The sequence below is a fragment of the Hordeum vulgare genome, chromosome 3H (assembly GCF_904849725.1).
Source record: "Hordeum vulgare subsp. vulgare chromosome 3H, MorexV3_pseudomolecules_assembly, whole genome shotgun sequence".
Taxonomy (NCBI): Eukaryota; Viridiplantae; Streptophyta; class Magnoliopsida; order Poales; family Poaceae; genus Hordeum; species Hordeum vulgare.
The window spans coordinates 580,768,479-580,780,884 of record NC_058520.1 but is presented as its reverse complement, the minus strand read 5'-3'; the positions used below and the strand labels follow the sequence as shown (position 1 = coordinate 580,780,884).

Below are 12,406 nucleotides of genomic sequence, written 5' to 3'. Positions count from 1 at the left end.
ATATCTGGCCGGATCAACGAGTTGTTAATTTTTGTAAGACTCAGCAACATTTGCTCGTTGGGGTTCGGGTAGCTACCGCTAGCTAGGTGACATTTGACGACGCCTCCATCCATGCGTCCGTCAGGTCAGGAAAGAAGAAGAGTGTGTGCAGCGATGGTGTGTAGTTTGTGAGGAGGTATGCATGCAGCTGCTGTCCGCCTGTCTTCCAGCTCCGCCGTTCCATCAATCATTGACGCCTTGTACGCACGCCATTCCTTCTACGCACGCACACGCCGTTTCTTGTTGAGCTCCGTCGATCGACAGAAAGATTCATTCATTCATTCATTCATCGGATGATATACTAATCCGACGAGACGATACGATACGAAGAGTAAAATATGGCGGAAAAAGAAGCAAGTAAAGAAGGAATACAGGGGAATGGGTGGCCGCGTCGCCGTCCGTCGGTCCGTCGGCGCGGTGTCGTGTCGCGATCCCCACGAACTGTCTGTCGCCTTTGGGCCAATCATTGGCCTCCCTCCCTCCATCCGTCTCATTCTTTTCTCTCAGACGAAGCAGAAGCAGAAGCGATCTTGCTAATTAAGGAGGAATTAAGAGCAGCGTACGCGGCGTCAGCATGGACCATGGCGGACCTGCTCGGCCCCGCTTCCAGAACAACGCCGGCCCGTGCCACCATTCCTTGGCAGTAATTTTTTGATTGCCCGCGATCGAATGCAAGCGCCGGCTCATTTTGATGCGGCGCCTCTCGCGGAGACCATTATATATACTTGGCCTGCCTGCCTGCTGGTTCCCTTCCGCTGGTGTTGGCTGGCTGGCTGTGCTGGCTCTCCTGTCCCCTCTCCCCTCTCCCGTCCTCCCCCTTTCCAATCTTCTCAATCACCGGCACCTGAGCAGCAGCAGCAGCAGCAGGAAGAAGCCACAGGTCTCCTGCCTCCCCTGCTTTCTTCCTGCTGCCTCTCCACCTCCCCTGTTTTCCTCATGCATGGACTCTTGCCACCCTGCTATCCTTGCAATCTTTCTTCTCAACTTCCATCTTGATGTTTCTTCTAATCCAACATGTTTCTTCTACTCTTCCATGACAGTAATCCGGATGTTCCTTGCGCGCTTTTCATGCTTGATTTTGGTTTCTTCTCTGTGGATTTGCTTCCCTAAACCAAAACTTGGAATTCCTCCCTGTTGATGACAGGATATCTAGGGGCAGGGAGGGAGAAGAAGGGGATAAAAAAGTCTTGAGACATGGCTGCAGCGTTTGGTCCTGCTCCTGTGCCTGGAGGGAGATGACGCCACCAGACCTCGTCAATCCTCAGGTATGTATGTATGTTTGCTATGGGCTGTTTGGACATTCTCTCTACTCTGGCCTGCCTCTGGGTGATTGATGATAGTCTTTGCATGCTCCTCGTCCTTTCTTGGACCAGGATCAGATGGAATTGATGTGTATTTGGGGAATTAGATGTAGTGTGGATGATTGCTGTGGAATTTGTTGATATAGTCTATTTGTTATACATCACACCGCATGCTTGTTTAGATGAATCAAAATTTATTTTTGTTCTGTTTTCGTTTTTTCATACTAGGAATAATCGTTGTCCTCCTACTGCATGATTTCTCTTCAGAGCCCATAAGGCCAATGCCGACATTGTCAGACCACAGAGGTTTAATAACTTTGCATTGTTCTCTTATTGAATTTCTATGTAACATGTACATCTACAGCTTGTGAATTGCAGTTGATATGTTCAAGCAAAGGCATTCATGGGTTGCAACTAGTACAGTATTTTTGCATTATAAAGGAAGCTTTCGCATACCCCTTTATATGGGCGACGAAGGGTTCCTATAATATACAGTGCTCTAGTGGACAGTTCTTTTGTGTGTGTGTGTGTATGATCATGCATTGTCAACCAATAGAATATTTAGCGCGGATTGTTGTATTTGGGAGGCTCTTTCAATAGCATGGGAATTTTATTAGTGATAGTCATGGCGCGAAATATTTGAATATTGCAACGGCCTGGGAAATAAAAAGGCAAAAGGCGCAAACCGACACACCAGCTTCAGAATTCGTGAGGCTCGTTGTATTGCATGAGAATTTAGTACGTGTTATGGCACGGAATTTTTGAATATTGCAACGGTCATGCGTGTTATCTAGGAAATAAAAGGAAAACGATAAACGGCAAAAAAAAGGTGCGAACTGCAAGGTCACTTAATAATCAGTTCCGAATGTCAGCTTGTTTGCATTGTTCCATCTGATATTTTAGTTGTCCTTTCACTGATTTATGCGCTAATAATCGATCGGTCCATACTGCTTACGTCATTGTCGGAATGCTCTTTCCTCTTTTACAACTGGTCATATTTATATCATATTTGACCGGAAAATCCATGGCACATATGTTCCATTTTGTAATCTGCAATTATTTAGTTCACTTTGTATTTGTTGCGCTGTCGATTCAGCAATCTGTCGGTTACTGTTATTGCTTTTAGTTCAAAGTTAAGTCCAGAACTTCAGATAAACTAATTCAGCAATCTATTCAGGTTATATCTGCATCGCCGCTGCTACAAAAATTACTAGCCTATTCTGAAGGAGGAGATTTCATACTAGATGTCAGACATCCTTCCAGTAGCTCTAGGAGGAGCTACAGGAGGTTTGGCATTAGTTGGCATCGTCGCACTCATTGTAGTGCTATGCCTTCGGCACCGCAGAAGGACTTCAGATTCTTCAGAGAGTAATTCGTCCGGTCGAGCTCTTCCAGGTACCACTCAAATTACTTTTCAAGGGGCTTTTAATTTCAGTATTTTCAAGCTAGTGCCAAATTAGCCTTTTAGCTCAACAAATTGCCTTTACTATATATACTAGACATGCAAAGAGCAAGATATATGACACTGGAGGAACTAAAGTCTGCTACAAACAACTTCAGCAGCTCCAACCTCGTCGGACATGGAATGTTCGGAGAGGTATACAACGGTTTGCTCCAGGATGGCACAATTGTAGCTGTTAAAAGGCGGCATTCTCCTCCTAGCCAGGAATTTCTTCATGAGGTGCGAAAAATATTCTCCGTATCCGCAGATTCTCTAGAGTAGTACATGAACTCATGTGTGTTGGTGCCTTTTGCTCCCCAGGTTAATTACCTGTCGTCTATCCATCATCACCGCAACCTCGTAAATCTCTTGGGCTATTGCCAGGACAATGGCATGCAGATGCTTGTTTATCAGTATGTCCCCAATGGCAGCATTTCTACGCATTTACATGGTGATTTTTCATTGTATGTTTCCTATTATTGTTCTGATGTACAGGAAGAGCACCAGAAGTGCTAAATTTCCCTTCTTTTTGCCATCCTTGTACAGGCAACGGCCATTCTCCAACTGTGAGGCTAGAATTCAAGCAGAGACTTGCTATTGCTCATGGAACCGCTAAGGGTAAGTTTTATGCCGACGCCAACTCAGCACTCTCCTTTATTGGCAAAAACTTATTTTCATAATTACATTATGAATTGCCTCATTTTCGGTCACAAAGCTATACAGGCAATCATAATATAATGACCTTTTCTGTTACTGTTACTCAGGCCTGAGTCACCTGCATTCCATGACCCCTCCTGCTGTTCACATGAACTTCAAAACTGCTAATGTCCTGGTGGATGCGGATTTCGTACCAAAAGTTGCTGATACTGGCATCCGAGGCCTACTTGATCGACTAGGCAATGCTGGCCCGCCTTCAATGATATTTGATGATCCATTTGTCGATCCCCGGTAATGACTGAGCTTCTTCTTTGGAGGGGGGTGTTAAAAGTTCTTAATTGCATCCCTTGACTTCCATTAGTGAATAGTACAAACTACCCCCTCTGTTCCCAAATATAAGACGTTTTGGCAGTTCCAAATTGGGCTGTCAAAACGTCTTACATTTAGAAACAAAAGGGACTTTCAGTGTGTTGCCTGCGATAGTAGCGAATTTATCGGCATCCCTTGTCGTTTTTAATGGAGATTTGTTGCATGACCAGGGGGAAGGAGTCCATGATTTTCTCCATACAGAGTGATGTATACAGTTTTGGCGTGTTCATTGTGGAGCTGATCAGTGGAAGGACAGCTGCGTCTGATCAAGGCATTGTTGAATGGGTAAATTCTACTGATTCCTGATGATTGTTCAATTCCTCTTCTCCATATCATCTCATCTCATGATATCTATCATCATACCAGTGCCAAGATTTCAGTCTGCTTACTATGTATCTCTGATATGCAGGTTAGGAACTTTCAAGAATCAAGTGATATCTCTGCAATAGCAGATAGGAGAATGACCAGTGTCTTTACCTCACTGGGCCTGAAGGAACTGCTGCGCCTAGCATCGCGGTGCGTGAACCCGGCAAGTGAGAACCGCCCTTCGATGAGCCTGGTGGAAGCTGAGATCCACCGGATACACGAGCAAGAGATCGGGATGACGACAATCATGCCACAGGGAAACACAACTGTGGCCCTCGGCAGCCAGCTCTTCACATCATCAAGATGAAGAAGAACGGAAAGTTATAGCATTTTAAAGGCTAAGCTAGTTTTCCTCTTTCAGGGTTATAGATTAGCTATTCTAGCTCCAATTTTGCCCCATTAGTTTCTTCTCATAGTGAGCCGGCTCATCATCAGCTGTGCAACTCAAGTGTACAAAAAAAGGAGCAGCTGTTAGGCTTCCCTTTTCACCCTTGGTTTATTTTCTTCGTTATTCGACATAGGGTTTCAACTTGTACAAAAAAGAATGGCAATTCTTTTTTGCAAGACTTTTGTAGCATCGGGAGGGTAACGCCAAACTGACAGTTATATATATCTCTACAATTTTAGACATTACTGTTTCGGACAATTTGTTCTGCATCTTTTTACAAGGTTGCTTTATTTGAAGATCCTTTTTTTGGAGCTATGTCATCCCTGGTTTCCTTAGAGTGTATTTATCATACATGTCATCTGAACTGACCTCCAACTGCATCTAGCCAATGTGACCACCACTTCTGAATGGCACCTATGGTTGGATGAGGTCATCTCTGTTGACGGTGAAGTCCCAGAGCTCGCCGTACTTCTCGTTGAAGTCCCAGATGTCCATGGAGTTGTAGTCCGCAATGAGCTTGTCGCGCTTGGACCTCTCCATCATGTAGATCTCCGGCTCAAAGTTGTGCGGTTTGTCCGGCTTGTCCATCTCGATGATGCAGAACACGACGATGAAGATAGCCGCCCCAATGTAAAGGTACTCCCCCTAGCGGCACAGATAGACCATGAGCCTTCCTCCGTTCAGTGAGCCCAAGACAGATAGATGATGCAGGTAAATAGGAGGAATAGGGGTTAATGCAACGTACCGGCACATCGAAAGCCATGCCGAGGATGACCGCGGGGGGAAATGACCAGGAGATGAGCGCTGCAAGAGATCGCCATTGATGCTAGTGAGAAATATTCAAGGACACGTATACTGTTTCCAGATAGCAAAAGGCACCATGAGTGAGTGTACCTTGGAAACCCTGAGGAGGCTCAGCTTCTTGGTACCACTCGGAGACATCCTCCCAGAAGCCCTTCTTTTCTTCAGTTGGATGATGATTGGTTTCCACCACAACAAATCAGAATCGGCTCAGCTTTAGCCAAAGAATGTAAGCATATACTCCTGCAGAGTAGTTTATACTGCATACAGGAAAAATATACCAGATAATACCTTGGCCTTCATCATAGGTGTGGTGGCCGTCATACACTCCATACACAAAGTCCTCCTGTAAAACAATTTCATTCCTCAGACAACACGGCAGCAGCGAGAACAAGGAAACCAAGGAGATCGCTCCAGACCGGGCTGACGCCGTTGGTGCGCCACTTGTCGATGGGGTCCTCCTGCAGGTCCGGCTCGATCTCCGTCAGCGGCCCGGGCCCAGCCCTCACTGCCACCGCCCTGCCGCTGCCACTGCTCTCCCAACAGCCTGCGCCATGCTTCAGGTGTGGCCTCACCCTTGTGCTCAGCTGCTGCTTCGCCGCGCCACGGCGAGGACGAGCAGCAGTGGCTGCTGCAGAAATGGCGGACGCCAAGCTGCTGCTGCTGCCGCTCATTATCTCACCCCCAAACGCTGTGCCTCCCCTCGTCTCCACACCCTCTTTGCTTGTTTCTCCTGCACAAGTACCTCCCTGCAAACAGACAAAGGCAAGTGGATAATGGCTTGGACATGTACCGTCCAGAAAATTCTGCTGCCTTTCTTTCTCCTTTTCCTTGATATCTGTAAACTCACCAGTAATCAACTCACAGAAATTGTTACATGGTTGGACAAGTGATTATATTGTGATTAGTAAACCACCCTGTTAAGTTACTGTATGCTCACAGGGCTTTATGTTTACAGATAAGGGGAGGGAAAATACCCCAGCAACATGTGGAGCAGAACAGATCCAGCAAAACCAACGCAGGGAATTTCTTTTCTGTATTAACTCAATCAATGTGCAAACATAGCAGTTCCTTGAACATCTCTCCACATTTGTTCCAGAAGAGGATTTTTAATTCTTACACCATACATCTACGTAAAAATAGTTCTCACGCCGCACTTCAAATACTACATAATACAGAAGAATCTACGACCAAATCACAGCCGCGTCTCTCCTCTCTCCTCAACTTCTGTAGGAGAACTATTCCGCTTCCAGCCAGGATATACTAGCCCCCTTAAAATGAAACAAACTAGTGTCAGCATGTCAGCAATTCTTGGAGTAATCCAGAAACATTATAATACCAACAGCTGGCCAAGAGTTTACAAGAAGATTACCTGGTTCAAATTGAGTTTACTAGCTTTGTCTGGCTTTCATAACCAGCTCCTCCGTAGTAGCACCAATGATCTCATTGGACCGCTTTAGAGGAACACAAACAATTCTTCCAATAGAATCCTGAATACGCCATCGAGTTTATTATTATGACATAGAAAGAGATAAAACAGGTAACAACACGATGGGTAATGTCATAAAAAGAACTTTTGGATTCTGTCATTGTTTTATTGCTAAATCTGCAAATTGTGCTTGTAAGAATCTTTCATATGACTGGCAATGCAAGTATGAAGCAATACAAGAAAAGGCTGCAAGAACTCACTCTTGTAACAATACCAAATCTCTCTAACTTCTGAAGAGCGTCCATCACCTCAAAATTGCATTGCAAACCAAACTCTTCCTGGATTAGCTCCTCGCATTGCAAATCAAGATCCTAACATGTTGGGAAACAAAGTACATTTTAAGTTAACCCTTTGTACTTGCATACTACTCCTTCCGTCCCAAAATAACTGTCTCAAGCTTAGTACAATTTTATACTAGAGCTAGTATAAAGTCGAGACACTTATTTTAGGACGGAGGGAGTATAACTTAATAAGAAAAATAGTGGTTTGAAGTAGCAAAAGATCTGACATACCTCAACAGTAGCCTTTCCATTTTCCATCAATATATAGTATGCAATTATGACCTCCTTGATCTGAACATCAGAAATCGAAAATACGTAAATAAATTGTGAGTCAAAATTTCCTATGAACACAAGCCTCTATTTTGCTGATTCTTAGGACCTACTTCCTGCTGAATCACATCATCACAGAGGTGCAGAAGTGTGCCTTTCCCACTATCTAGTTGTTTGTCATACATTGACTGAGTGATTAGGTTTTGATAGGTTGCCATGTTCTGTTGAAACCTGCGGCAAAGGTAAACTCCATCAACCCGGAAACCAATACATGAGTGTCCTAATTAAGAAGGGCTAAGAAGAATTAAGGAAGCAAAATCAAATTTTGTGAATGTGTTCTAGTGTAATACTAGCAGGTCAAAAGAACAAAAAAGGCATCCTGGTTAGGTCATACACAAATAGTCCAAATTACTGATGACATGAATACCCTGTCAAATAATACATCGAGTGGGACTCACGAGAAATAGATCTTAGCACAATATCCAGCCAGAGCAGAAAGGATGGCAATCACAACCCAGAAATCAGCTTTAGGCATTTCGAGTGAACCAACGAGTGTAACCTGGGTAATGTGACAGAGGCAATCATCAACTGATGAAACACAACAAAATCAATGGATCAAGTCGAACCAATTTCACTCGACTTACAAGCCCAATAACAACAGAAACAATGAACTGAACCCAGTCCATTGGCGTGAGGCTCGGGTTTTTCTTCTCAGGCTGCAATACCATGATTTATCTTCAGCATAAGTCCAGATGAATAAACGAGTATAGATGTGAAAAAACTTTTGGACATAACCACATCCTTTTGTTTTTAGAAAACAGAGCGTCCAGCACTAACCAGAACCAACTCCATATCTGCCATCGGAATATTTTTGAAGTGTTTAACCTGAATTGCTCTATCATCCTGGCCCTTCGGGCTTTTCTTCCTGAAATCAAACATGTGCCATCAGAAATTAGTTCGGACATGGTGGTTTGTAGGAATCATACAAGTGACCATTTCACAACCAAGGCACCAGAAACTGTTGTCAAAAACCTCAAACCAAAATCATTATGAGTTCTACCTGTACAAGACAATCACCTCTTCAAATGTAGGCTCCTGAATTGTGACCTTGCCAATTAAATTGCGCAGGCTACAATGAAAGTAGGAAAATATGAGAGCATAGCAGACGAAAAAATGGCAGCTTATTGGGATTGTGATGGTGTGACAGGTTAAGAACAGCACAAACCTCAAGTTCATTGTTTCAAGTCGTATACGTTCAACGTATAGCTCCTTGTCATCCCCTTCATCAACTAGATCATCATTTTTCTTGGAATCTATCACTGGCTTGACCTTCTTCTTTCTCAAGAAGAGCCTTTGCAGTCTGAAATTACAGTATGAAAATAACTAACTTGTGGAACGAGCAAGATAAACTTCAAAGGAAAATAAATTAGTGGTGGATAGCATACCTCGTCTTCTGTAACAACCATCGCCATGTACGAGTTATGACCATATCCACTTTCTCCATGAAGAAAAAATCGCTAGTGCGGTCCAGTCCTATGCCCCTCCGAAATATGACATACTGGAACATAGAAGATTATGCTGGGTAAGTATAAGGTTTGCAGGCAGAACAATGAGTTGTATATGAATAATATGAGGAAAACCAAGGCACGGCTACTAAGACGAAAAGGTAGGGTACCACATCAATAATACATGAAACCTATCATTCAATTATCTCTTAAACTAAAATTTGATGAAATAACAGTGAGTGGATGCAGCCACAAAAGAACAGCCAGCTGAATATGTTTCGAAATGAGGGTGCATCAGTATTGCATATAAGAGCCAGAGCATTCTCACCTTATCACAGAACTCAGGTAGGTTGTCATGATGGTGCTCCTTGAAATACTTTGACAAAAGTTTGTTATCTAACTGCAGCAGCAAACAACAAATTTGTAATGGTACTGAAATCTAGTAATTTTGGATAAGGAGGTGCAGTCTGGAGTGAGTGGACATTAACCTTTGCTTCATCAACTTTAATTGGAAGATTCAATAGGTATTGTCCAGAATGAGCAAGTTCAACCTCATCATCAGATAATATGTTGAAATTGCTTTTTTGCATCACCTGCACCGAATTGGGCACTTTAATCTGCGACGCTACATAATATATTAGTAACGCTTTCTCCCAAACAAGTCCTATACCTGAAAGAAATAGGTCAGGAAGTTCTGCTCGAGTGTATCGATTTCCTCGGATGAGAAGTTCTGCTGCTGCAGTTTTTTGGCACCCTGCACAGGGTCGAAGAGAGCATACAGCTCCTGCACAAAAGATAACATACTGAATAAATCAAATCTGCTTCAATTTCAAGCACTGCCAGAAATGAGCAGCTCTTTAAGATGGGTTGTACAGATCAGTCAGAAGCAGCAAATGCATGAAGAATAAGTCTTTACAAGTTCTCACCATCATATCATCAAACTGGAGATGATACCAAGCTCTGATGGTGTACTCCACCCTCTTGCAGAGCTTGAGGAATTCTTCCCTGTCGTTTTCGTGCTCTTCATCATGAAACAGGCAGCAGAGTTTGCTTTCAGTCGTGCAGTCTCATAAACCCAAAAACTATATCTTTGCTTCGGCATGTAGGAATTAAGACAGGTGAACACAGAACATGATGTACTACTTGATAGCCACATTAGGAAAGGACTGACTGTTATGTATATGTGTGTTAGGTAGGGAGTATGAAATGTACAAGCACACATGCCTACGGTTATCAGGATTTTCTTTGGGCACAATGTTTCTAGTTTACAGGTAAAACATGGACAATCAAACCAATACGCGTGCTTTCCTTCAGAACAGGCAAAGATTCACATCTTCGCAGTTAGGAATAAGGCCAAGTACACTAAACAAACGCCGTACGGTCAAATCCGTCCTGTGGCAAAGGGGAATCAAGAAACGCACAGCGCCCATGGCGAACGCCAGACCGGATTAAAGGGACAGGTAAACGAAGAGAGAGGGAGAGAGAGGGGGGAGACGGACCAATGAGGTAGGCGAGCTTCATGATGAGCTTGGGCTTCATGACCGGGATCACCGACTCGCGCTCCAGCCGCACCACGTCCCTGTCCTTCCCCATCTTTGCCTCCGCCCCCGTCCCCGGCCCCGGCCCCGCCGCGGGCATTGCCTTCTCGCCTGCCGAGCAAACAGAGACGCCGACACAGCCGCCGCCGCTGTGCTGACCACTTCTTGGGGAGGAGGAGGGAGAGGGGGTTGGCGGCGAAGACGAGGACGCGAACTGGAACGGCTCGATGCTCTCCCTTCCCTCGATTAGTAGTTATGGCGAGCGGTGAAGGAGTGGAAACGCATTACGGTTGCAGATCCATCCACACCAAGCTGTTGTCTTCTTGCTCCTCCAGCCGGCGAGAGGAACGCGAGGCTTGGGAATACGTCTTCCACACTAGGATACGCAGTTGACGGTAGACCCTTGTTCCACGCTAAGGCCGTGTTTGGTTCCAAATAAGTCACCAACTTATAAGTCGAAAAGTGTAAAAAGTGACTTATTTTGCCAAACAGACCCAGCTTATAAGTCACCCAACTTATAAGTCATAAGTTGCTCCACCCCAACTTAAAACTTATAAGTCACCCACTTTTGCATGAAAAGGTGACTTATAAGTCAGATGACAACCAAACAGACGTGACTTATAAGTCACTGGTTTTAAGTCACCTGACTTATTAAAACCAAACAGGGCCTAAGATATGTAGTGCTAAGGTAAACCCTTGTTCAGTTACGATGTCGCCTTTGTGCGGTGCGGGGTTACAGTGTGAACGCACCCTCGTGTCGCCCTAGGTTTCGATATCGTGTCCTCGTCTTAGGTTTCGATACCGTATCCTCGCACACTAGGATACGTGGTTGCAAGTTAAACCCTCGTTCCCTTACGATGTCGTTTTTTGGGGTACTAAAGAGATTTATTCATATGAAAAGGCTCTGGCCAAATCAGCCATTAGACTTGTGACTAGAAAAATCGAGGAGGATGGACCCATCCAACACCCGGTCGCGTCCAAAGTGCATGCTTGTTTGGCACAAAGGTGGGCTTCAAAGTTTGTATGTCTCTATATTAAAAGAAGTAAAATTAGCACCTAGCTCGTCAATATCTAAGAATAATGGCGTTGTAATAGAGCGCGAAGTCTGACGCAAGTTCACAGATTGACTACCTCCAAAGCTATTTGTCTCGATTTCGACCCGCGCAAATCCATGAAGCATTGCGACTACCACACCTTCGCGCACGACAAATGCTCCACAATGAGAGGATCTATAATGCACGTGCATGGCTTGCACCAAGCAGTGATGAAAAGTCGAAGATGATCGAGCAACACCCCCAATAAGAACTGTGCGGGGACAAATATGTCCTTGTTGTGGATCTCTTCGCGAATGACTAAGCATGCCATCAATCCTTCCTGTGATCCTGCAGCGAGACTTTCAATGAAAGCACCAATGTCGGTGTCAAAACCGGCAGGTCTCAGGTAAGGGGTCCCGAGTTGTGGACCTTGGATCGATTGGTTGCAGGGAACAAAGGAGACAGTGTTTACCCAGGTCCGGGCCCTCTTAAGGAGGTAAAACCCTACGTCATGCTTGATTATATTGATGTGTATGAGGATTACAGATTTGATCTACCCTGAGATCGTATGAGCTAAAACCCTAGATGAGTCGACATCCTATAGAGATGAAACCCTCTGGTTTATATAGACACCAGGGGTTCCTGGGTTACATACAACTGAACTTGAGTCGGGGGAAGAGGCGCCGACCTAGACTGCTAGACTTGAATGATACGCCAATCTTCGGAGCTTTCCTTCTTGAATACGAGGTCATCACACACTCTGGTCTTCAATAATACGGTCCATATGGTCGGCCTCTAAGAGACGGGTCGACCATCCGAGGACCCCTTAGTCTAGGACTCTCTGAATCCTCTCCGGATCCAAGTGTCAGCCATGTGGCAGGACCACGTCGTGATAGAGGAGACGGATGCGGTCTTCTCAGTGCCACC

At 44.7% G+C, this 12,406-nt stretch overlaps 3 protein-coding genes across 3 annotated transcripts; 1 reads left to right on the top strand and 2 right to left on the bottom strand.

Moving 5' to 3' along the window:
• The first annotated feature begins 597 nt into the window (after positions 1-597).
• LOC123445322 (serine/threonine-protein kinase-like protein ACR4) lies at positions 598-4,801 on the top strand. Its single transcript, XM_045122286.1, has 8 exons — positions 598-1,304; positions 2,518-2,735; positions 2,840-3,021; positions 3,103-3,232; positions 3,328-3,399; positions 3,546-3,729; positions 3,978-4,092; positions 4,217-4,801. Exons 2-8 carry the CDS (start codon positions 2,585-2,587, stop codon positions 4,478-4,480), a joined length of 1,098 nt encoding a protein of 365 aa, XP_044978221.1. The 5' UTR covers positions 598-1,304; positions 2,518-2,584; the 3' UTR covers positions 4,481-4,801.
• On the bottom strand, positions 4,760-6,090 carry LOC123445323 (photosynthetic NDH subunit of subcomplex B 5, chloroplastic). The gene is made up of 5 exons (XM_045122287.1): positions 5,782-6,090; positions 5,654-5,708; positions 5,456-5,524; positions 5,307-5,365; positions 4,760-5,206 (listed from the first exon to the last, which is right to left on the bottom strand). Exons 1-5 carry the CDS (start codon positions 6,034-6,036, stop codon positions 4,976-4,978), a joined length of 669 nt encoding a protein of 222 aa, XP_044978222.1. The 5' UTR covers positions 6,037-6,090; the 3' UTR covers positions 4,760-4,975.
• A 290-nt stretch (positions 6,091-6,380) lies between these two features.
• Positions 6,381-10,818, bottom strand: LOC123445321. The gene is made up of 16 exons (XM_045122285.1): positions 10,407-10,818; positions 9,834-9,928; positions 9,578-9,691; positions 9,396-9,500; positions 9,236-9,307; positions 8,848-8,960; positions 8,628-8,762; positions 8,463-8,531; positions 8,240-8,327; positions 8,047-8,118; positions 7,861-7,961; positions 7,516-7,633; positions 7,364-7,423; positions 7,052-7,162; positions 6,735-6,852; positions 6,381-6,633 (listed from the first exon to the last, which is right to left on the bottom strand). Exons 1-15 carry the CDS (start codon positions 10,543-10,545, stop codon positions 6,754-6,756), a joined length of 1,491 nt encoding a protein of 496 aa, XP_044978220.1. The 5' UTR covers positions 10,546-10,818; the 3' UTR covers positions 6,381-6,633; positions 6,735-6,753.
• Between the last annotated feature and the right edge of the window lie 1,588 nt (positions 10,819-12,406).